Consider the following 26,513-nt stretch of genomic DNA (forward strand, 5'->3'; position numbering starts at 1 on the left):
AAAGGAGTTCCTTTACAGACAATTCTACAAGGTGCAGATACAAAGCACATGCCTCAGACCATAAACTATTGACTAGCAATGAAGTTTTTACTGCAGTGTGGACTTTTGTTGCTAGAATGGTAATGGATCACAAAAAAAAAGATAAAAACTCATTCTGAAACATATGCTTATTGAAATGCACTTTTTTACACTGAAGTTTAAACAGTATTTAAATAGCATTGCATGTTCTTTAACAAGTCAGGTCATATGCTTCAAGTAAGTAGCAGTAAAATTAGCAGTGCGAAATGGTATTCACATAATTCCTCGAAGGAAGAGGATTTCCTCACCTGAATCATATGAATTTTCAGCAGTCATCATCAGCACCTCTTGCAATAATCTGCTTGACTGTTTACTTTGCCTTGGACTTCTAGTAGAGATCTGTTCCTCATAGTTTGCTATGTTCAAAGGTGATCTGCCTTCTTCATGAAGAGCATGACTGTAATGTTTCACATACGCAAACTCCCCAATGGTCGAAATGGGAGAAGATTCTCCACAAACAGAATCTGTTTTACCTGAATTTAAAACATTTGTAATCAGTTTAGGTATAGAAATCCAGTGGTTTGTACTTTATGAAAAACATTAACGTGCACATTCTATTCTACAGCAGAAACCTGCTGAATTTGTACAGTGCTCTATTTTAATAAAGTTAGCCATATCAGGTCAGTAAAAAAAAAAAAAAAACTTTGCATTACGCAGTTTATGGATTATACAGGTCATAGGAATTATTTTTTGAGAAGTCTAACTCAACTAAAATATTTCTTAAAAATAAATTAAAAAAAAGAAAAAAATCAAAATTTTTCCATATAGCAAATCCACAGAGACTTTCAGTAAATTTTCCAAATCCAGAAGCAACATAAAACTTCTCTGCTCTGGCATAAAGATTTCTTTTTTCCCCAACCTGTCCCACATAAATGCCCTTTGTGGCCACCTAATCCAACAAAAAAACCCCTCAAGTCCAACTTTTTACCATCTACTACTGACCAATGGTTAGATAATATAGGAATAAATCACCTGTGGATCATAATGGGATTACACAGCAAATGAGTATTCCCTGCTCTAGAATTCCATTGGATAATATTTCAGAAACCTTTTGGTATGTATTTTGTGGGTTTTTTTTTTTTTTTTAAATTAAGATGTATAACACCAAGGCAAGTGCTTTTAAGAATATAAATATATTCTTTAATCAAAACCTTCACCAACAAAAGTTGTTGTCTAATCAAGACACCAGATTGGTCCAACAAGAATTATTCTGCATAAACTGATGTTGACCGGCATTAGTTACTTTTCTTTAATTAAAAAGTGTCCCATATCAGCTGTTTGAATGAAATACTCCATTATTTTTCTCAGGATGAATGAAGATGAGCCTCTGAATTTTTTTCTTCTCCAAAAAGTGTTTTGCAATTGGAAAAAAACCCTAAAAAGATGGTCTAAAAAATTTCTGTAGAAACTTAATACTAACTCCTTATTTAAAAGATTTCCTGCTGACTTTTTTGATATGCTCAAAAGCTAAACCTCTAAACACCTTCCATCAATTCTGATGGTTCTCTTTACAATTACTGTACAACTGTCTATTAACACAGACCCTGCCCAACAGAAAAATCAATGCTTAAGTCATGGAATTACAGAGAATTTTTTTTCTTGGGGAATTTTTGTTTCAATTTTTTTTAGACAGACACTGACAGGACAAACTTTTCTCAAATATAACTCACTTTGCAGTTATACCTTAAAAAAAGGCAACGATATCAGCTATTATTTCATGATCAATCATCTCAAAGACTTTTCAGAAAATATTAATTTCCTCCAATCTGTATTTCTCAGGAGCAGCAGCATTTGTTATATATTTTATATCCATATACATATAATATACCTGCAAAAGAAATGTTGCAACTCTTCGGTGTGTCTACCTCTGGTATAACACTAAGTTCATGTTGTTCCAAATCAAGCCCTAACTTGACTTTTGCCACAGGTGGTTTGGAAGATCTCCATTTCTGTTCTCGACATAGAACTTTCTCAGACAATTCTGTAAAACAAAGTTGTGCATGATACAAATATATCTCAAATTAACTTGGGGAGATGGAAGAACTCTCAGCTGCAAAATGAGAAAAAAAAACTATAATGAAAAAATACTATACATCCTTACCAGTTTGCTCAGCTGGACTGATGCACTGTGAAATCATTTCACTTCTGTGAAATTTACTCCTGCCACAATTCTCTTGCTGGTAGTTTTCTGAGACTTGGAAAAAGTCAGTCCTATTAATCCAGCCAGACTTTTGTGCCTCTGTCATTTCTTCATTTGTGCCGATATGTCTCACCTTAGCAAGCGGGGGGACAAACTGTATATAAGTTTATATTTATACTCATTTATCAAACCGGCATTTTCTTGTGTGACTTCCATGCAGGACAATATTGAACACTGATAAAGTAGTTCAAGTATGCAGGGTGTTGGACTGACTTGCTTAGCTTACAAAAACATTTGGACATGTAAGTATTTTAACAGGAAAAATTCCTGAAAGTCCTCTTTTAGTTTTTCAGGCCCTGAATTCAGGAACTTTAGCTGTTGGACTCTAGGCAACAGGTTTTTTCCTAAGATGGCTTCTGTCTAAAAAAAAAAATTTTCAAAAGGCAGAAGGGGCTTCTTTAGAAACTCAAAAATAAACTTGGATTTTTCTTCTGTCACCCAAACCCAAGCACAATTTCAAGCCAAGAGTGCAGCAGCCAAACCAATTTCCTAATGCATACACAGAGAAAGTAAAAAACTTAAAAAAATAATCTATTCAAAATGCTTACGATACCCTTTGGGGTACTGCTCAATTATTTTTAATTCAAGAGCTGCTTTACAGATACAGCTGCATTTCTAGAGCTGAAGAAAACTATACCTGCAGATTTGTCAGACAACACAACTATTTCAATAGACATTATGTGCAGAGATCAAGCACAGAAGTTCGTACTATTCCTGTTAGACTGAAGACGCCACCGCCCTTAGGGCTTACAGAAAAGAACTACTGATTACAAATCACAAGTCCTAATTACAATTTTCATCATGGTAAATCACCTAAAACTATCAATACTCCATGGGATACTTTGCTAATTGGTAGCATTCATTCTTAAGTTTGATCACCTACTAGCAAAGCAATTATAAAGCTTACCTGCTTGTTCAGAAATTCTTTCAAAGCCTCTTGCTGTCTCTGCATCTGTTCCTTCAATTTATCTTGCTTCTGTAAAAGTAGTTGTTCTTGTATTTTCTGTCTAGAAAGAAGAGCTTCTCTTTGTGCATCTAGCTGCTCTTGCAATTCTTTCAAATACTTTTGCTGAGCTTGAATGCTTTCTGATGAAGCCAACACTCTGTCCCTTAAATTCAGTATACCAGAATAATTTAACAAAGACATATCTCCCGTTTTTGATATCAAGAGTTTCTCACCACCTTGGGCTTTAGATTCTTCATGAGATAAAGTCACAGGTTCGGAAAGATTGAGAGGTTGTTCAAGGCTTGTTTTGACGGTGCTCTCTGCAGATCCCTGCTGATACACCAAAGAATCAATGGAGGCTGCCTGAACTATAGGAGATCCCTTTGTTGCTGGCACGAGGGGTGCCTGAAGTGGAGGCTCTTCTCCAGCTTCTGTCTCTGTTTGATGGTTAGATGCCTTCTTAGGTGACTCTTTAAAGTTCACTGTTTTTGAAGGCTCAGAGGAATCTTCTGCAGGCAAAACAAATCTAACTTGTTGTACACGTGCTGCCGGTTGTGTTTTTACTGCAGTGATATCTTTGGTGACTAACCCTGACGGTAACTGGACGTGAGCTGGTTCTCTGACGTGATTACAGGAGGTTTCCAACATTCCCACTTGTTCCTCCGAAGGACAGCCACGTGGTAAGTGAAACTCTCCATGCTTCAATTTCGATGTTTCTAAAAACTGCACATGTCTGCCAGGACAAGTGTTATGCATTTGCTCTTCATGTTTCTGTGAAGCTGTTTTTTCCAACACACGCAATGATCCTGAAAACACAGGTAGTGACCGTGCATATTCTCGTGCATGAACTTGTTCAGATGTTTGGTACTGTCTTGGTTGCATTCCTTGCCTCTGTAGAAGTGGTTCTGAGACAGGCTTTAAATTAATTGATTTTGTGTCCACAGAGCTCAGAGATGTTGCAGAAGTAGACAAGTATCTTTGCTTCAATTTATTCTGATACTCCTGCAGTCGCTTTCTAGCTTCTTCAATGGTCTGTTTGTGCAGCCTGAACAGAACGAAAACGTGATCTTTCCAGAGTGGTGCAAAGATAAACATCAATTTCAATAATCAAAGCAATTCAAATTATTTTGAAACAAGCAACTCAGACGTGCATTACATAAAGGAATTTACCTATTTTGCTGCAGAAGGCGCTGTTGATAATTACGAATCATCTGTAAATGGCTGTCTTCTCTAGGACTCCTGGTTTCTGATACAGTAGTACTTCCGGTCTAATCAAAATAAAATTATTTTAAGTGCATATATACAAACAACTTACAGAAAACTATTAATGCAACAACCTTAAGCTCTATGTTCTATCTCCTAAGTTTCCCAAAGCCACTCTGTACCACCATTTGAAGTCTGTGAGATTTCAGCCAGAGGCACTGAAGCCAAAGCAGTTTCTGGAACAGATGGCTTATAGCTACTGTCTCTCTTGGCAGGTGGAGCATAAACCGCCAAAGTCAATGGTGCTTACAGCAGCTTAGCTCAAAGAGGTAAATGTACCCAGTAGCAAATTTGGGGAGCAATGATCCAACACAGCTGCTTTTTCAAGGCAATCAGATTCTCAGGAGATTACGGGTTGTGCAAATGATTCAAGATTTAAAAAAAAAGGAAAAAAAAGATTAGTTTCCTTCAACATGCTCAATAAATTCCTCTCCTTTAAGTAACTGTTTAAGATTTAGACAGACAAAAATGTAGAGGTGGGTTTTTTCTTGGTTTTTTTTTTCTTCTTCAAAAAGGATATGTGTGCATGCATAATCATATGACTCTAATCAGATTTTACTAACAGGTATTTCAAATAAACATGCTGTCTCTGGAACTATGCAAAGACAATTCAATATTCAAAGTCCAGTGATATCATGTGAAATAAAAGCTTCTAAATTAGACAAAAGGAAGCTTTTATATGTATGAACTGCTGATTCATAGCCTAAGAAATAAAAAATTACTGTCTTGACTGATGTAATTTAAAATTGGCAGATAGCACTCTTGATTTTTATTATAAAGATAATTTTAAAAGTACACACAATTTTCTACAATTCTTCACCTCATGTTCCACTTCGTTCTGCTGATCTGTAGAAGGAACGCTGTGGTTTTGTATCAGCTGACCTTGCTCTTCCTCCTCTTTTTTTTTCTTAGCCTCCTCCAAACAGGTTTGCATTTGAATCTTCAGAAAATCAGCCTCCAAACGTGCTCTCTCTTCTTCAATTTGTTTAAGCAAGGCCAGCTGTTCCTGTTTCTGTTGCTCTATTTGCTCATTCTATTGAGAAGAAAAATGAGAGTGAATCTCCAGAACTGAATGACAAAGAAATCAAAGACCCCTCACACATGCCACCACACACACCAAACTTTGTTTCAACTTATAGCAGAAATTTTATTGTTTATGGACAGGCATTCCAATTGTAAGAGGTCTTGTGGTTTAACCTGACAGGCAGCTAAATACCACACAGCCATTCGCTCACTATCCCCCAACAAAATGGGGGAGAAAATCAGAAAAAAAAAAAAAGGTGAAACTCATGTGTTGACATAAAGAGAGTTTAATAGGACAGAAAAGGAAAGGAATGATTAATAATAATAATCGTCATCATCATCCACAAAACAAGTGACGCTCAATGCAATTGCTCACTACCCGCTGACCAATGCCCAACCAGTCCCTGAGAAGCAGTTGTGTCCCCGTCCGTCCGTTCCCTCCCTCCCCTTCTCCTGGCCAATCCCCCAGTTATATGTTGAGCATGACATCGTTCATATGGTATGGAATATCCCTTGGGCCAGCTGTCCTGGCTGTGCCCCCTCCCAGCTTCTTGTGCATTGCCAGCCTTGTCAGTCAATAGAGCAGGAGAAGCTGAAGAGTCCTTGACTTAATGTAAGCACTACTTAGCAACAACTAAAACATCAGTGTGTTATCAACATTATTCTCATCCTAAATTCAAAACACAGCACGGTACCAGCTGCTAGGAAGAAAATTAACTCTATCCCAGCCAAAACCAGGGCAGACCTTTAAAAATAGTTCCAAAGTTTACAAGAATAATTTTGTTTCACTGGCTACATATATCTATTAGTCCCTGAATCCATTTACTATTGCACTATTATCTGTTCTCAAATTAATAGAATGGATAAAATCAGAACCTAACCATTCAAGATACATTATCATTTTCTAGACATTGCAAAAGAAGGCCTTTCACTTAAATTGAATTCAGAAATATACTTTGCATTTTATAAAGCTTTTCATCAAGAGTTCACCACATTTAAATGTTAATTCAAGCCTCACAAAACTTCTGAAACAGCTAATGTATAACCACTTTAAGTGCACTTCATAAATCTCTGAAGTTTATTTTTATTCTCTTTCCACGTACCTATCTGCTACAAAGCACTTAGATCCACATGCAGCAACAGCCTATATACTTTTAGAATGGAAGCGAAGAAAAATTTCAAAGTATTGGCAAAGATGAATCAGACAGCAGCCCTTGATGAGACTGTCTGAATGGGAATGTTGGGAAGATCAGCCTGAGAAAAAGCTATACCTAAGAGCAGTTGATGTGGATGGAGCAATATACACACCTGGGCAGGGGCAAAGTGGGAGAAAATTAACCTTAAAGAAAGTAACCATACTGCCACAGAGGATCTGCTGCTTCCCCGCCCCCACCCCCCCAAACACTATTGTTTTGTCAACTTTTTGTTGCCTGAATTTCTGAACTTTAACTCTACAATTTAAAGCTGCACTGAGACCCAAATTTCAACTTTTTTTTTTTTTTAAAAATTGATAAACCACCACATAACAGCTGTTAGGTCTCTAAGGATAAAACAAAAATGAAAATATAATGAATCATATACACAATACATATGAAATATACAAAGTTATTATTTTCTAAATAAAATAAATATAGCATTCCCATAGACACAAAAGACTTTTTGCATGTTTCCTAGTTAATTTAAAAAAAAAAAAAAAAAAACCAACCAAAAAAACCCCCAGAAGAACCCAACCTCAAGGTTTGTAAGCTTTTCCTGTCACTCGGAACACAATCCCACAGACCTTACTATGTTATTACACAGGGTTAGTAAGATTTTTACAGAGTTGTGTATTGCTGACTACATCCTCTCTAAAGCAAAAGGTATTAATCTACAATTGAGATTCTCGTTTAATGATAGGGTGGCATCCCTTGCCTATAGCACTTGTTAGATTTTAAGAAACTGTTTTTTTTCTGCTCTATTCTAAATTCCAGCTCAAGCTTAGTAATTTTAAAAAAGTTAATACACAGAAGCTAACTATACAAAATGTTACACTAAAAGTTTGTTACAAGCATATTAAAAATATCCATAGCTGCTACATAAATGGAAAAATTTTAAAGTCTTATGTAAATTTTTTTTTTTTTTATACCATAACTGAGACAGGAATAGACACACACACTTACCCACTTTTGTCTCTCCTTGTCCATTCTAATTTTAGTTGCTTGTTCTTGAGGATGGATTAGAACTGAATTTTCAGCTGCAACTGTATTTTCCAGTATTTCCACAGAGTCTAAAATATACATGTTATTTAACTGCAATTGCAGTCAGAAAGTGCCTTGGATCTTCTTTACATCTTGCTTTACAGTTTTGCAACCTCTCTAAACAAAATGCATAAGCTGCTCTTGAAAAGATTACCATCTCTATCCCATTACTCTGCCTGTCTCTATAAGCTGGAAAATGAGTTTTTTGTATTATTTAAGCCTTTAATGGCCCTTCATCATGTGTCTTTCTTGACTATACAGTAATGGCTCAGCTCCAACAGGGCTGAAGATTGCTTCTACACAAATTACTTGGTAGCCTAATAGCAAAATCATCCTGAGGAATAAAAAGCCACACATTAAACTCTCAGAACAAAGAGGGTATAAAACTGGCACTCTCTGGGCAAACGATCTAACATTTGGCTATTGCGCAAAAAGCAAGTCTTCATCCTGTACCATCAGCTTCAAATAGCAGCGCATTTTCCCCAGAGGCATGTTTTCACTCATGCTGCACTCTACAATCCCCAGGAATTATGCTGGTGTATCCATGTACACGATTAAACTATATCACTTAATCTCGTTTAAAAAAAAAAAAAAAAAAAAAGAAAAAACCTCTACCACAACTTAATCACTTTAATAGACTTCAGAAATCCCACTTACCATACAAGTTCATGAATTTCAGAACTAGCATAACCAAAAGAGCACAAAGGATCAAAATCGGAAGTAACCCCAAAATGATTTGGCTACAAACAGAATGGAACATCTAATTGCTTAAAATTCCACTTTTACAAAGAGGCTTTTCAGAATGGTGCCTATAGGCAGACCCCCCCCCCCCCCACGATTTCAGACACATCAGCTCATGCTTGTCTTGTGTGTTTCTCACTGTGAATCTCTGAAGCATCTGACTTTTCCAGTTCAATAGGTACAGAACTTCAATGCCCAATTTTGCACTGACAATTCTACTCCTAGAGGCAAACACCTATTAAAGCATGGCAATGCCAAGTGTGACAACAACAAGATTTAAAAGATAGAAAGGTATTTTGGACATCTTTTCTCTACAAGATCTTAATGGGCAAGTTGGACGTAACAGCAAAACCCTCTCTTATTTGGGGTTTTAATAAATCCACAACGCACTGTAGGCAAAGATAGGAGAATTGTACTGGCAACATGACAAAACACCATCACTGAAAATTCATTAAACGGTTTGTTACAGTACACCCTTACAAGTCTTTTTGCTCCTACACAACAAATTTTGATGCAACTATGCATTACATACCTTTGGCTTCACATACTGTATTTTTCTGTTGCTCATAGTTAAGTTCTAAATCACATAACGGTCTCTCTTCGCTAGCAATCGTACCCGATTCAATAGTCTCAATTTCACTTTGAATCTCTCTCTCACTTTTTGATGTCCACTCCTCTTTTTGACTTCTAATTTTGTTCAGCAACTTCTTTAAGGCAAGTTTTGACTGAGGTTGGTGAGTTTTTGCTTCTTCATGATCTATAAAGAATATATACTGTTAAAGAGTTTTGGGTAATGAATATCTTGACAACATAAAAACAAAACAAAAAAACCTGATCTTTCTTTTTAATTAGTTACACAGTTAGACAAATAGCTCAGGTATATTACCAAGTTTTAAAAGCTTAAGAGTATTTTCTCCTACCCGCAAGAGAGAAGCAGTAATTTGTCTGCATGCTATAAAAGGAGGACTAAGCTAGTTGTAGTGTTTCACAGTCAGACTACTCCTAGACTGTACTGTTGCAGAAATAAGCAGTACTGCTGCTTCACCTGTCTGTACGTTCCTGCCCTCTCCTTTATATTAGGCAGCACAATGCATCACAGACCAAAAATGGATTGTGCCAGCAAAGGGATGTGGTAGAAATGGTTGGTCAAGCAAAGTTCACTAACACACTTCTTGATCACATCATGTTATCCTCTACATGCCACAAGAGTACACACACACACAACTGTTGTTGCCTATTCACAATATGGAGCAACTCAATCACAAACCTGAACATAAAGGACATACAATAAGTAGACTTTCATACGAAGTCAAGCTTTAACTTTGGAATATTTCAAAACAGAAAATGAAAAATACTTAAGTTCACATACCAGCATCATCCCATAATTTACACTAGTTTTATAGGAATAATTATGTCTACTAACAGTGTAGTTCTTACAACAATTAATAATTATTCTCAGTATATTAATGAAATTAATTTAAAAAATGAACATGTGACTTCTTTTTCTAATATACTTAATAATCATTAGAGTATTATCATCCATAACAAACATCACAAACCACTTGATACTGAAATACTTCAGGCATTAAGGAATTTTAGTACTTAAGACATTTTAGTTTAATATTAAAGTTATTTGATATATTAAACTAAATCTCTTCTACTATAAAACCAAAAAGTTTAAGGTAAACGTAAAGTTTAAAAGCTTTACTTTCTGATTCATTGGAGACTTCCTCTTCTATCATCTGTTCCAATTCTTGTTGAGTGTCACAAGCAGATTCTTGCTCCAAAGAGATATCAAGATCATTGTCTTGAGATCTGTCAGAAGGGGCTGGCAAAGGTTGTGGCTCAAACTGCAAAATCAGGTCTCCTTTCATTTCTAATTCAAAGAAAACAACTGCATAAACCAACCCGTTGGAATAAAAAGCAAACAACATTGCAAGACTACGCTCATCACAGAAATTCCTAAGAAGTTCAAATATCAATATCTTGTTTCACAACATATTTAATCCAACCTTTTTTTTTTTTCAAAATAGACGATCTAAAATTGTTTAGATCATTAGCCAGCTGTGAATCCAGAAATTCTACAGGATTTTCCACTAGAATACACTACGTTTTTCAAAATAAAAGCTTACATGATAAAAGGCTCATCTTTATACAAAAAGCAGCACACAGGAACAGTTACACACAGGAGAATCCCAGTAACTTCATCAGGGAAAAGACACACCCTGACCTGGCTGCTCACAGGGCTGTCACAGGAGAGTGACTGATCACACGTCCAGGCATGAAATCCTAGAAGACTAGTCAACAGGCCTTCTCCCAGAGATTGGGGGGGTTACTGCTTACAAGGTGTGGGACACATGGGAAGATCATGTTGGGATTGTGCAATTACTATAAATATCTAGGGGAGGAACCAAAGGCAGGGAAAGGAAAGGATCAGGTTACTATGGAGTGGCACAAGTGTAAGGAAAAATAGAAGAATAAGGGAATAAAAGGGCCAGTCAGTATGCTTGTCTGACCATGTGCTGTGCCTGATAGTCTGTTCTGTCTTCTCACTAAATTCCATTTCTAGTTGTTTCCTGGGTGAGGAACCATCTATTTTGTATGCATGTGTGCGTATGGATTTACAAGGGCCAGCAATTGGAGTGGGGACAAAAACTCACAGGGGCACCTGTGTCCAGAGTGCTGCCAACAACTGCAGAGACCAGAACGAGTGCGTGTTACGTCGGTATGCGTATCAGCATGCAGTAGCTAGCAAATCGCAAGCCCGACTAGCCAGCAAAAACGATAAGAGCCTTAGGAGCTAGGTATCAAGCAGCTCTAAGACTGCACTGGATACTGGAGAGGCCAGGGGATCTGCGTGTTGGCTAGTGGAGGGATCAGGAGATCCAAGCATCCAAGCCAGCTACAGGAGAGACTATGGGGTCTCAGGGTCAACTAAAAACCTGCTGGCACATGTGCGTGTGTCTCAGAGACAACTGGAGACAAGAGGACCCAGAGTCAGCTACTGGGTAGACCAATTATTTAAGGTCAGTTACTACAGGGATCCATAGCATGTGCACGTCTGTGTGTATGTTTACATACCCAGCTGGGTCTGTGTAGCAACAACTGGAGTGGAGCTGCAGGCCTTGAGGGTTCCCATGTCCAGGAGCCAGCAACGGGGGCAGACCAAGGATTGAGGGCCAGCTGCTAGGTAGAGCGAGTGTCTAAAGCCACTTAGTGATCCATAGCACACATTTGAGCATACCAGTGCATATGTGTACATATGGGGTAACTGGAAGACTAGAGGGTCCAGGAGGAATTACTGGATAGACTGAGTGTCTAAGACCTGTTACTGGGGATCCACAGAGTGCCAAGGGGAGACCTGGGATGCAGGGGACAGCTACAGCGTATAAGACCAACTGCTGGAGAGATCCATACTGTATATACAGACATATATCCCACTAACAGGCCTTCATCCTGACCAGCCAGAGCAGTGAACAGGATGAGGCCACTTGTGCTGTTTGTGCTTAATGCAAGTGCTGTGGTTTCTATGTTGGCCTCTGTGTACATGTACTGAAAGTCTGCTCACGTGTGTGCCTGCTGTGAATACACACACAGCCTTGCTACCAGCTGGACCCGGGAACAGGCAGCTGCAGCAGCTTCTCCTCTACTGGGCTACCAGATTCAGAAACCTCCAACAAATTACTTACTCCTGTCTTCATTGTACATATCTTCAAATGCAAACTCCAACTCTCTCTGCCATTCTTCTTTTATTTCCGTGCGTTTGTATGCAGGCACAAAAAGTTGAGGTGGCATCTGTGCTACAATCTGTCTTCTGCGCATCCGATCCACATTCTGCATTTGCTCAAGTTCTTTCAGTAGCCTTTCCCTGTCCTTCAGGCATAAAGGAGGGATAACAAACATTGAGCGTTCATGTTCAGACAGCCGTATGTCAGGACTGATAAAATACTTCCATTAGATTACCATGAAGTTTGTTTAATCCTTAATGTTTAAAGTTAATTTTATTCTAGGGAGAAGGTGCTTCCTCGGGAGAAGGCTGTATCTGACCTTTAAACACAAGAGTCATCAATACTAGCTAGAAGATCTAATGTTAAATAAAGGATCAGACTGTACACCTGTAGACCAACTTTCCCCAATATCTTCTCTTTGATAAGGTAAATGAGTACTTCCTTTGACAAGTTACTTTTGTTAGGATGTACTTCAGCAATTGCTGCTTTTTAAAACATGAAGTAAATACTCTTGGCACACTACAATTATATATGAAAGTGATTTTAAAAAAGCTTTGTTTGAAGTTTGGTTGAGGTTTTTTCCTGTTAACTTAAGGACCATCAGTAATATTTCCACAGTTCCCCAGTTTAGTCAGGTTACTTATTCAGGGCCAATCATATCTCAACCAAAAACCAGGAAGCTTTTGCTATTTCTAGCCTTCAAAAGTATTTGTGAAGGTAACAGACAATAAAACAAATTTCAGAGCATACCTCTAGGTACAAAGATCTTTCTCAATAATTCAGTTTTTACTTCTTAAAGGAAACAATTTCACCATTTCCAGACTTGTACACTAACAGAACCTCAATCTAAGTAAAAACTTCGAAAAATTTTCCAAAAATAAAAATAAACTGTTGCCTTCTTAATAATAATAATAAACTATTTTTCCCCTGAAGCACAAAATAATCAACTCCAATTAAAACTCATACGCAAAAGTAGACTTCATCACCTAATAAAAAAAGTTTATCTTGATTATTACCAATTGGTTAATAGCTGGTCAAACATTAAGATAACAAAAATGAAAGGTTGCTCTTCTAAAGGTTGGTCTTAGTCTGCGTGTTTTCATTCTCCCTCCTTCCAATTAATGAAAACAAGCAAACAGCTTGATGGTTTTTAAACGCATTTTCAAAACTCCATTTGGTCCATCGATTTTCCTCCTGTAACTATAATTCCTTTACTAACCAGCTACCTACAACTTAACACTGGTCATTTTGACATTAAAACTAGCCACAACTACTTTGCCTACCTGAGCCAAATGGACCTTCTTCAAGGCATGGCTTCCTCTGAGATGTGCCTTTTCAAGTTGCTCTCTTCTCTCCCTCTCTGTCTCTCTGTGTAGTTCCTCCAAACGCTTCCCTTCTTCAGCAGCAGCTAACCGAGCATCTGGCTGGCAGTCAATCAAAAGTTTAGCCCATGAAGTTCTTTGTGGTAGTTTAAAGCATATGTAACAATAAATAAATGAATAATTCTGTAGCAAAAGCACTTAAAAAAGGCATACAATGCCATATGAACAGCCTTGAAGGCTCATGCGTCTTGGTTGCAAGCAGGACCAAGCCAGTATTGTACTGTTGAAAAAAATACCCATATTTACATATTCCATAAGTGTAGGTGTCAAAGTGTTCTAGTTTCAGGTTGTACTAGGGACAATCATTTGTATGATTTATTTGTTATAGCAGAGTGGTCATTCTTCCTACAAATACAAGGCAAAATGAGTAATACAGTCGATATTACAGACTGACTACTTCTATCATGATGGTTTTGTTTTAAACAAGGAGCAGGGGGAGCAGAATAGATCCAGAAGTGTTTTTATTCTTATTTGGGAAATCAGAAACAATCTGCCATTTTTAAATAAGAAAAATCTTACTAACGCAGGAAAATTAAAAAAATACTTAAGTAAAAAAAAAAATCATTGCACATAAGCAAGGCTACAAAGATTAACATTTTGGCATTTTCCATTACAAAGCTGAGCAAACTACAGCATCTTCTCGTATTGTTTAGGCTTAGTCCTTCAAATGTTGAGAAAACCTAAACTTCATGAATACACTGAAGAAACAAATTTATTGAGAGAGTTTTTCTAGTCTAAAAAGAGGCTGATCCAGAACAGGAACTTGGATTGTGCTCTCACATCACTGATAAACCAAACTATTGTTTGGTTCACTTTTCAATAGCATCACATCAATTTAAAAATCACCTCTAAAAGCTAAGTTCTTGCTCCATCTCTCACTTTTCCAGGTGGCCCCTTTCTTCTAATCTAACTTTGCCCTTTGTCTGAGTGTACTGTAAACTTGAACAAACTTTCCCATTTGGCAAAAATCTATGCATCGTTCTTTTTCCCAAATTAGACTTCTGCCGTTTTGGGAAGCTGAAACCGCTGACTGCATATAATCATAAACTTGTTTTGGTTGGAAAATACCTTTAAGATCATCCAGTCTAACCACTAACGTAGCACTGCAAATCTAATCACTAAACCATGTCCCTAAGCACCACATCTACATGGCTTTTAAATACCTCCAGGGCTGGTGACTCAACCACTTCCCTGGGCAGCCTGTACCAGTGCTTGATAACCCTTTACGTGACAAAATTTTTCATGTGGGAAAGCCTGTCAGGTGTGACCTTGCAAGTTTCCCCATCTAAGATTCTGATTAGTAAGTTGTGTAATGGCTGCTTTATACAAGTCCATATTTTTAAACAAGTTCTAGAAAACTGAATTGCTGATATCCAGACACTGTTTGCAATATAAAGAAAGATAGATGGAAGGATGTATCACAAACACTTGAAGTTTATCACCTGCTCTCCATCCACTTCTCTGTCCACACAAGGTTCGGAAATATGATAACGTGTAACAGAAAAGTTGACAGCACTGTAGGGCTTCACTGCAGGAATCTTTTTCACTTCAAAATTCTAGGAAGAAAAGTACAAGTACAGCTGTATCAGAGAACAGTATCTCTAGCAAAGCAACTAAACAGAATATAAGTGATCTGTACACTTAAATTAAAAGAAAGCTGCCCCCCCCAATTCTCTCCTGAAAATACTATTGTTTAAAACTTCACGTACATTTACTAATTGACAGAATCACATCAGCACAAGGCAGGTCTAGAGGGCTTAACAACTGAGAGCATCTAACAGCCTAAGGCAAACTCCTCCACACAAATTGACATTCATCAGAGTGCTCTACCTTCATGTTTCAAAAGCATTACCTTAATTCAAAAGCACTTGAGTTTAATGTACTAATACAAATCCCACTTACTACAGCTGTCACACTCACCTCAAAGCAGGGCAACCACAGATCCACAATATAATTATCCCTAACAGCAAAATAACACTTCTCAAACACAGGCTTTCTTTACGAAACTCAGAACCCATTATGTCCAATTTTTTAGCTGACCAGACAAAAGAGCATTTTCCATGACTTCACTGAAAAGTGTCTATTCATATAATACAAAGTATTTTTGTGAAAAGTTTTGAGTACATGACCACATTTCAATCCTTGTCTGAAAGGGTTTGAATACTGAGCAACTGGACCCTCCCTCTTCTTTGGCTCAGCCTGATACTCTCAGTAGTGAGGTAGCCAGGTTAGGTAACTCAGTATTCTGTAGGACCTGCCTTTGTACTTCTAACATCTCCTCCATTAATTTTCTCTCAGCTTCCTCTTCCCTGGACTTTCTCCTAAAAAAAAAAAAAAAGAGATTCCTATCCACATTAACTAAACCAGCAAATTTCATAGGCTGAGCAGTTTAAAACTTACAGGACTGTAAATAAATGCACGTACACAAAGAGCAGCATTAAGTCTTGGGAATATCTTAAACTTATCTCTACGTAAGATTGTAACCGTGGGATAGGGGCCGTGAAACAGAAACTATAGAATCAGGTTGAGATAATTAGTTTGTAACCACGGTAACAGATAACGAAGCTAACTGACCATGGCAATGTACAATGCTGCTATGTTCCATATACAGTCCCTACCCAACCGGACAATAGGTTCGGGAATATTAATCTCATGAAGTAAGTTGCTATGGACAGGTGCACCTACAACAAGGATACTGCGCATGCCTGCATGAAGGAGGTCACCCAGCGGACATGGGTGCAAGACCACTGACTACCACCAGAGACCCCTGAGGACCACCAACTCAAATCACTGAGCATGCGTAACAGGGAGGAGACTATGGAAATGGATTCTGAGAAATGATTATCATAGGACTGCTTTTTCTGAGAAAAATGATGAATATGTATGTTTTGATCCTACATAACCTGTGTGTTGGTGTTCACCTGGCACGCACGTTGAGTGGAGCTATCTCCCGTGCATCCAGTGCTGCAATAAAGAATGCCTGCCTTTTAACACTACATTGGTGTTACGAGGTTTATTCCTGGATTTCAGTGACAAGGTGAGGCATACAAAATTTCAGTATTGATTATCTCTCGCTATTTTATAAAGCCTGTAGGATTTTAATTTAAAGACTGCACTTTCTATGATATGCAACTAGTTTTAGCCTTACCAAGAGAACTTCGGTAACTTATCGTTCTTAAGCAAATGTATGTTATTCTAGTAGAAAGAAGAAAAAACGAAAATATGTACAAATAAAAGCACATCATCAGGAATTTAATTTTTATTTGTTCATGATAATGCTGTTTAAAAATTGCTAACTTGCTTAATCAATAAATCATCGTAATTGTAATAGATCACCATTAACCAAAACGCTCATAGGCACTGATTATAGCTCTGAAAACAGACAAGCCCCATGACTAAACCTCATTAATCAGATCACCAACTACTTCACCTATACTGTTACTTCCAGAATATATAATTATACCTCAGTCGTCTGAATTAATTTTTTAAAAAATGTATAACAAATCAGTAATTAATAATTACATTTAATCAACCAAATCTCCAGAATTTTATTTAAAGGCTGTTAAGATCTGAGAATTACCTTGAAGGCTACAATTTTCCAATTAATGTCAAAAGCAATTTAGGCTGAAAAAAAAATACTTGTAGCACAATATTACATCTCATGGCAGAACCACTGCAGTTAAGAAGCCATCCACACTTCCATCAAAATGTTTGTAATCTCCCCCCACCTCTTTTATTTTTGTTCCCTAAAAAAGTAAACAATTCTATACTAAAATCTGGCAAGACTGGAGCAGCAATATATCATGAAATGGAAAAGAAAAAAAAAAAAAAGAAAAGAAAACCCAACTCTACAAATGTTATGAATACTCAAGAGTATAACAACATTTTTAGGTTGTATTTCCATTGTATAAAAATCTTATAGATCATATAAAAAAAATAAGTTCACGAGAACTCTGTAACACTTGTCAGTAAAATGGCATTTACAGTTTAACTTTAATTAAGTAACTTAACAGTTGGTCTAACTAAATAAGGCTTCAATTGCTAGCAGCCATGCTTCTGAGAATGAAACTTAATTATGACAATATCTCTAGAGTAAAAACACATATTTCTTAACTGGGTAAAGTAACAACAATAGGAGCATCTCCAGAAAATGTTTCTTATATTCTAAATAATCCTGTAATGAACAACACTATCCTAGCTCCATTTTATGAATTTTTATTCAATTGTTATTGTAACAGAGCATCAGATTATGATTATAGTTACGTTCAAAAAGCTCTTTGTATAAATGGATTCAAGAAAATTAGCATGCTTATGCAGATGACCTTGTAATTTGCTGTAATTCACAGGATTTAGAGTAAAGTTAAAAGGCATTGAATTTGAATTGCTTAAGTAATGCATTTGCAAGACAAAGCCCCAGATTTTTCCCCCCTGAAATTGACAGTTAACATTTTTGTTTCCTCCCTCTACACAGAACTAGGAATAAGCCACAGCTCTAATCACCTCTGATCTTTCAATTACTTAGTGTTTACCCCATGCAGTAGGTGGCACCCAGTTACTCTTCCAAGAAAATAACTATTCTTCACCCTGTGCCCTCCCAGCAACTTAGCCCTGTGACAAAAGGATTAAAATCCATACAAACATGAAAACTAGGAAAAAGGCTCATAGTCAGTTAGTCTTTACATGGATCAAATCGACACGCTGTGCTATATTTAAACAATGCAATCGCTTCCCTCAACAAAAATCCAACATGTCTGCAGAACTGTTGATTCAATCTGCCATTATCAGAGCGTGAACTTCTTAAAAGAAACTAAACCCATGTATTGTAGAAAATCCAGATCATAGGATATCCTGAGTTGGACTCAACGATCCTTATGGGTCCCTTCCAACTCCTGGCTCCACCAGGACCAGCCGAATCACAGCATATGCCTGAGAGCATTATCCAGACGTTTCCTGAACTCAGTCAAGCTCAGTGCTGTGACCACTTCCCTGGGGAGCCTGTTCCAGTGCCCGACCACCCTCTCAGTGAAGAGCCTTTCCCTGGTATCCAACCTAAACCTCCCCCGATGTTTGCAAACTCCACTAAAAACAGCTAAAATCATGTTTGCTGAGAAGGTGAGCAAAGGACATTTGTTCATGGGTGGGAATGCATTAAATTGTAGAATTTCAGGAATGGAAGTTATGATACTGCAGTAATTAAACAGGGTACCGACCCAGACCTATTATCCAATGCAATTGCAAATGCAATTGTACCAGAACCTGGGGAAACCTGAACAAAGTCTTCTTGCCTGCCCTGGTGAAAAAAGACTAAAGAGTAAGAAGGAGATCCTGCATTTGTAAAATGGAGAGATGCATTACTGAGGTTGTTAGAAGTACTATATAGTACTGTGTCTTTTTAGGAGTTACATCATCTACAAATACGCATATTAACTGCAGCTTTTAGTCACCAATTGGAATGTTTTTTAAATAGAAAGCAACATAAACTACATCCTGAACTGCAGAAGTTACTAGAAAGCACTGCTACAGCATCTCGTGCTTTTCCAACAACACCAAATTGAGCAACAGAAGTATCTGAAAACCAGGGAAAGAGTCAACGTTTTAACTGCCTTCATCTGCTCTACAGCAGATACACTGGGAACATGTCACGTGGAATGACATCGAGGAGAACAGCAGCATGACAGACTGTGTGAATTTACCTGAACTGTACCATATAGGACCTCTTCCATCTGTTCTAAATTCCAATATTGCATATACTTCACCAGAAATAACCCCAAACTTTAGCACTCCCTAACACCACTTGCTTTAATCCCCACTCATATCCAACTTGCACAGTAAGAAAACCCTTGGGCAGCCAGAGAGGCCATCTACACAGAAAAACATACTAAAGGATACAAATCAAAGTATACAGGCACTCCTCCTCCTAATCATTCTGAACACTGTGAGGGTCAAACCTTACTCAGTTTCTTCAGATACATCAGTACCAAACCCCTATCATCCAACAGACTAACCTATACATAATGTGCTGAGCGTACCTGGGAAAAGCTTGGATAACTGTACTGTGTCTGAGAGGAACTAGTATACCTTAACGTTTTATTTCCCTGTCAATGGTCTGAACGTGCCTGAACCTGACGGTCTGAAAAGGCACAACAACGCATAAGGCACTAATAACTCTGCACTAATGAAGTTCCATTAAATTAAATTTACTAAAAGTTAGCTCCAAAGTAAAAAGACACATAATGTTCTTCCTGCAGTTCAGCTCTGCAGTCCTACAGAAACTTCTCTACCTATGCAGAATCTCTCTGAAGTCAAAGCAGCATGGAGGAGATGCAAAGCTGCCCCCTAAAAAGGGTACAGCATAGAATTAAAAATATGGAGTTTATCTACTTTCCTCCCCAATAGCCTTAGGTACTGGTTTCCTATCAAAATTAAATAGCTTGCCCTTCATTTAATATTTCCTACAAGCAACAAAGAAACTGGAGGAAAAAACTCCAAAACAACAACTCCCCACTCAGCAAAGAAAGGTAGAAGTACCTTTATTACAAAATGCTACTACGGCATCATTATGACAGAAGACTGAGGTGGTGTGTACATGCTGAGAAAGATCATTGTAGAGCTTTATACCACTGTGGCTATTAATGAAAATGAGATCATGATAAAGTTTAAAAAACACATTAACCAAGATGACAAGAAATAAAATCCACACATAACAAGAGATCAGAAATAAATAAATACCAAAGCTTACTACTAAGAAGTCTGCTAATACATAATTCATTTATTTTCTTGATTTTTGCTGAACCACTCTCCTTATAGTATGCAAACAGCAATTTCAGATATCCTGTGGTGAGGAGTCAGACCAATAAATAAATCATTACATTGATATGGTATCCTGAAATTGCAATCACTGTCACATTACAGATACATACCTCGAGAGGACGTGGCGGAGGAGGCGGCAGGCTCGCAACTTTGGCTGCTCTTTCTCTTTCCACTTCCAGAGCATGTTTACGTGCATTTGTTCGTCTTGGGGAAAAAAAAAAAAAAAAAACAACCACCAAACAAAAGAAGCCCACGCACACACACACACAAAAGCCCAAAAACAAAACACACAAAACAGAAGAGAGAAAGAAAATTACTCAAGCAACAATGACAGCACTGTGCAAAATAAAAGGCAAACCTAAACATAAACAGATTCAAATGTACCGGAATTGAATGCTTGGGACATAGGGATGGGCAAGCACACTGAAAAGTCAACAGAACTTATGCTGGAAGGCAGCACTGGAAAATTAATTTATTGAAGTAATGCAAAAATGTTAATACACACAGGCTTCTACAGAACAAAGCAAAATCCCCACTTTTCACTTAAGTTTTCAGAAAGCACTGCATCACTTCAACATATTTTAATTGCTCAAGTGTGGACAAAACTAAGTATTTAATCAATAGGTCTCAGCTCTACTCAAGCACAACTATGCCCATGAGCACACAGCTCATTTTTCATGGCAGCTCAAGTTTGGTCCAATCTGCTTAAAAAACCCCACAAACACAAATGCTAAGAAGGAAGACAATGGCAAATGCAATAGGTCCTTTTTTCAAGTGGGTAACTCTGCATCAGGAACTGGCCTGAGAACATTTCATATGTCACTGAATAGCTGTCAGCCAACAATCTAGACTGAAAATAGTGATACAGAGATGAAAGGTCCCCCACTCATTGAGAGTCTGTAAGGCCAGCTAATATACTTGACATTTTTGCCTTAGTTTTAAAACTACAGCTCTTATCAAAATCCACAAGCTTTGTCCACGAGCATTAATTTTCTAACTCATAAAATTTCAAGATTAAAAAAGCTACAAGCAAGAAGCATCAATATTTTTGCCTTTCACCTTCTGACATTGTAAAATGCATTCTGTCATTAATAAAACTAAGTAACTATTGCATACCGGGCTTGCTCACGAAGTAATTTTTCTTTTTGGTACTTCTGCTCTTTCAGGGCTTTCCTATGTCTCTTCTCTGCTCTTTGTTTCCTTTCCTCTGCTTGTTTTGCCAGAGCTTCTAAGTCAGGTTCCTTAACAATAAAATATTGCAAGCAATTAATACAGGATTTTACTCCTTGTACTATCAGTGTGATATTTCAAATTAAGTACCTCTGGTAAGAATCACAAGCTCAAAATTACCTTTTACTGTATTAGAGTAAAAATACTCTAAATAATAACTTTTTCTTCTCTGTCATCTTTACTCTCTTTTTCTCTACCACCAACAGCAGCAAATTTGCCACATTCCTCAGACAATATAACCAAATATTGATGTGGAAACCTTACCTTCGCTCTGCATCTCTCTGATAAAGACGGTAATATAAATATACTTACACATTTTCCACAAATGCTGGGTAAACTGTGCAGAAAAAGCACGTTGCTACCTTTCAGTCATTAATTGCAATTGTGTATCAACAGAAACATTTCTTTATGACTAGCTCTCTGTTCTTATGGCAGTGATACCACAGTTTTCCACAAACTCATCCATCCTAGCATCGGAAAGGACTTTACAAAGAAGTTGATTCAGAGACCCTGAGATATGGAAATGCATAATGCTATTTTACTTGGATTAAAAAGTCTGTTAATTCAGGAAGTAAGCTAGTCTGCAAAATCCATGCAAGAAATCTATGGCATCACCGATTTCTATGAACCTGGTTCAGAGTCAAATCTATGAAAAATTTTTACCCACCAACCTCAATGATCTCTCAAAGAGACCCTACGCAGGTTACAGAATTTTAAAGTGAAAATAATTTATTGGTGCAGAATTATGACGTGACTCTAGCTTGCAGCCTAGGCAAAGGTGTCTGAAGCCCTTACCAAGACTTTCCATGTCACTTGAGCACTGAAGAAAAAAAAAAGCATACTTTGTGTATTTTCTTAACCATAGAAAAGATACTGTTACATGGTGGAGAAAAATGTTACTGTATTACTGGCATACTTAAGACAATGATTCACCATGTGCAATTTAGCCAAGTACAAACATACACTATCATATACGGGTACAATGTAACATAAACAAAATCACTTCAAGAGTTTGCACAGCAAAAGCCTTAGCAGATGGGCCTGCTAGACTATTCCATTCTGGTCTTGTGGAAAGATACCTGCAAAAAAATACATAAACATTTCTAAGAGGTTTCCATTCTTAAAACACTGTCAGTTTAGGTATCAGGACTTCAACATCAAGAATATAAAAAAAAACAAACAGCAATCTTGGTATTTCTAGAACATCAAGAATTTATCTGACAATAATATGAAGCTGTTTCACTTACATTCTCCTTGGCTTGTCGGTGACCCTCACCAATTGCTCTTAAGCTTGATAAATACAGCTCTTCTAAGGCTTTCATCTTTTGATCCTGTGCTTTCTGCCATTCAGCTCTCAGTGCCTCCTCTAACTGATGTAGTTGTTCTTCTCTCCTCTGCTTTACTTTTTCTCTTATCTGCAAGGCAATATACTTCTGTTGCTCTCTAACCTGTAGAAATAGAATTTATGTTTTGTCAGCAGCTTAAAAAAGCATAATATCTTTTGCAGCAAGTCTTTCCACAACATACTCAACCCTTGTCATGGTTTAACCTGGCTGGCAGCTAAAACAGTCCCACAGCTGTTTGCTCACTGCCTCCCACACAGTGGGATGGGGGAGAGAATCAAAAGGAAAAAAAGTAAAACTTGTGGGCTGAGATAAAAACAGTTTAATGGGACAGAAAAGGATAATAATAATACACAAAAAAGTGATGAACAGCACAATTTCTCACTACCCAAAGCCAATGCTCAGCTAGTTTCTGAGGTGCCTCATCTCCCGGCCCACCCCCCAGTTATATACAGAACATGACGTCATATGTTATGGACTATCCCTTTGGTCAGCTGAGGGTCAGCTGTCCCGGCTGTGTCCCCTCCCAGCTTCTTGGGCACCGCCAGCCTTCTCCTTGACAGGCCAGTATGAGAACCTGAGAAATCCTTGACTGCTTGGCGACAACTAAAAACTTCAGTGTGTTATCAACATTATTCTCATCCTGAATCCAAAACACAGCACTACACCCACTGCTACAAAGAAAATTAACTATCCCTGCTGAAACCAGGTTAACCCTCCTTTCAGCTTTCCATCTCATCTACTATTCCAATCTGCTAGTTTAAAGTTGTTGTTACTTTTTTCCAAAATTAATACATGAAATAATAAATTTCATCTTAGTTAAATGTTTCATTTAAAGTCTAAAGAGCAACATAAAACTAACAAACAAAATACAAAAATTGCTTGGAATCCTTCCCTCCAAAATACACCACAGTAATTTATTAAAGCCTCCTATTACAATGCAACATAGTTTAAACAAAATCAGCAACTATACTGATAAATTAAAGTCTGTTTACTAAGTTTTTGTTTTCCACTTTGTCAGTAAACTCTCTTCCTTGAGCAGAAAAACATATCAAGAAAAAAAGCCCAAGAAGGGTGAAAGATTAGTATATAGTAAACATCTTGAAGATGTTTATTTTTGAAGATGCGAAAGACCTGAACAGCTTGTATAGGACAAAGCAGAAGGCTAAGAAAAGAGTAAGAGAAATGGAGAAATATTACTGTGTCCTAACAGTAGGACAGCAGAACAGAAATGGAAGAAAGATGAGATGACCAACAGACATGTTCTGAAGAACATAAAGGTACTTTGTTCAGACATTCTAAAAGGAGCAGTTCATTTGGAGCTATGATGTATTGTAGCAATTCAGTTCATCTAGTGGGAAGCTGTGAAGTTCTGTATTAGCGGTAGTTCTCTTATTTCTTGTGCGCGATCACTGTGAAAACACCTGGAACACTGCAAGAGGTACAAATCCTTATACAAGTGACACATCAGCACAAGAGATACAACTGCATGTTGACAGCCAAATAAAAATGGTAGATACCAGGAAGCTAGCAGGGAAGAAGAGATTCTGGAATAGATGCCAAAATGAACCTAACAAAACAGGTATCACAAGTAAAATATGCGCTTAATAGGAAATAAACATGAGAAAGAGACAGTAATTCACAAACTAAATACAAACTTAATATACAATATTATGACCCTGAAATTTAGTTTACATGAAATAATTTTTTCAGTTAATTTATTACATCATTAAATGAAACACACAACATGCAAAAATACAGGCATACTTGCTGTAGCCTCAGTTTTTTTCTTCTTTCATATTCTTCTTTCAGAAGCATAGTTTCTTCATTAGGACTAAGCCTCAATTTCCCAACTTTTGCAACTTTCCTCTTCATCTTTGGAAACGCTGAATAATTAACTTCTATAAGAAGAACATAAAAAAACAGAAGTTGTGCATAACTGATATAGGTAAACCAGATATAAAAACCAGATATTGCCATAATCTTACAAATCTATAATGGGATCTAGGAGTGCAAGCTACAACTGTTCATGACTTTTTCAGCCTGATATGCAACCTAGCCCAAAGCTGCTCAAGTCAAGGGGAAAAAAAATTAAGATCTTTATTTGATCTTTAAATATTTACATCCCTGAAAATACTCTCCCAAAACAAACCAACAAAGACTTTGAAAAGCCACTGTTTACTTCTAAAAATCAAAAGCTTATTACTAGTGAACAATCCACACAGCACTAAAAATTTAACCAACATGTTACACCAGGAAAGATTTCTTTTCAATAATGTAAATTAAAAAACCCACAACAAAACTGTAAAGAAATCAGGTGAGGTGTAAAAACAAAACAATTATCCATAAGATACTTATGGTACAGGGTTATTAAGCCAGTGAATCCCGAGTTCATTACAGGATAAACAGGGACAAAATATTGTGGTTGCTGCTAGCCTTCCCGTATTCAGCTGCTGAGGTACAAACCAGAAGTTTATCAATACACATAATTAAGGAGCAAATGACTACGTTTGCCCGCCCAAATAAAGGAGAAATTGAGAGGATGAACAATACAAAGTCTAGATCTAAGACTCAAAGGATAACAGTAAAAGCAGACAACGCAAAGGCCACAGTAAAGCAGTCAACATTTGCACCGATTCAGTTCCAGCACAAAGCAACCGGTAAAGACACGACAGTTAAAACTAAGCCAGCCTTCTCCGCGAACACTGCGCTACAGAGGCTCCTATAAGCAGCCTTAACGCCTCTTACTGTCCTGCCCAGGACAACGAGCAAAAAACACTTCTCCGGAAAGAGAAGCATCAGAGTTAAAAGGTAACGACAAGCGCAGCGCACCGGCCGGGGGCTCAGACCTGAGGCGGGTGGCTCGGGGGCAGTGAGGAGGAGGAGAAGGAGGGCACACGCAGGAGCACACGCAGGAGCACACGCAGGAGCACACGCAGGAGCACACGCAGGCCTCAGGGCTCCCATCGCCAGCGAGCTCTGCCCAGGAGGCCTTGGGGCCCTGCAGGCCGCGGCTGCGGCAGCTCGACCACCCCGAGCTGAGGAGGGAAGAGGGAGGGAAGTATGGGAAGGGAGCGACCCCACGGCACAGCTACCTACACCTACCCGCCCCTTATTCCCGCCGCCAACTGAGCCCTCCCGGCTGCCGTCGCCACCGCCAACGGCTGCCTCCTCTTGCTGCTGCTGCATCACCTCCAACGCTCACCCCGATCAGCCAATGACCGCGGGCGCAGCGGGAAACCAAAAGACACGGCGGATTTCATGCTCTGCGCATGCGCACTTCTCTCGCCGCTTGCCGCCACACCTCCCGATGTTCCGGGCTCACAGCAGCGCGCATGCGCCTTCCAGCCTGAGCCCCGCCTCTGCCTTCTGGTGGCCAATGGGAACTGAGAAAAGCTGTGACTGGCCGGTGAGGCCGAACGCGGCGAATACAAAATGGCTACAGGGGTAAGGGGAGCGCTTGGTTCTTTTCGCTCTGCTCTTTGTCAGCTTTTCTGTTCTCGGTCCTGTCCCAAGGCTTGTTTTAAAGTCT

At 38.2% G+C, this 26,513-nt stretch overlaps 1 protein-coding gene across 7 annotated transcripts in view; it reads right to left on the reverse strand.

The window, feature by feature from the left end:
• Window positions 1-26,222, reverse strand: part of CEP295 (centrosomal protein 295) — a 45,809-nt gene extending 19,587 nt beyond the window's left edge. For 2 of the 7 annotated variants that reach the window (XR_012833432.1, XM_075742392.1), the window contains exons 1-17: window positions 25,831-26,078; window positions 24,749-24,882; window positions 22,886-23,086; window positions 21,525-21,649; window positions 20,519-20,612; window positions 15,041-15,154; window positions 13,500-13,640; window positions 12,178-12,361; window positions 10,197-10,364; window positions 9,021-9,245; window positions 7,670-7,776; window positions 5,308-5,520; window positions 4,395-4,492; window positions 3,186-4,269; window positions 2,180-2,351; window positions 1,907-2,059; window positions 327-551 (exon numbers count right to left, since the gene is read on the reverse strand). Coding sequence is in view for 6 of the 7 variants with exons in the window: in XM_075742392.1 (XP_075598507.1) it covers window positions 327-551; window positions 1,907-2,059; window positions 2,180-2,351; window positions 3,186-4,269; window positions 4,395-4,492; window positions 5,308-5,520; window positions 7,670-7,776; window positions 9,021-9,245; window positions 10,197-10,364; window positions 12,178-12,361; window positions 13,500-13,640; window positions 15,041-15,154; window positions 20,519-20,612; window positions 21,525-21,649; window positions 22,886-23,086; window positions 24,749-24,882; window positions 25,831-25,948 (3,556 nt within the window). In the remaining variant the exon portion in view is untranslated. The other 5 variants (XM_075742394.1, XM_075742395.1, XM_075742393.1 and 2 more) reach the window with 5 other exon arrangements.
• Window positions 26,223-26,513: the final 291 nt, after the last annotated feature.

This window comes from Balearica regulorum, chromosome 1 (assembly GCF_011004875.1).
Source record: "Balearica regulorum gibbericeps isolate bBalReg1 chromosome 1, bBalReg1.pri, whole genome shotgun sequence".
Classification (NCBI taxonomy): Eukaryota; Metazoa; Chordata; class Aves; order Gruiformes; family Gruidae; genus Balearica; species Balearica regulorum.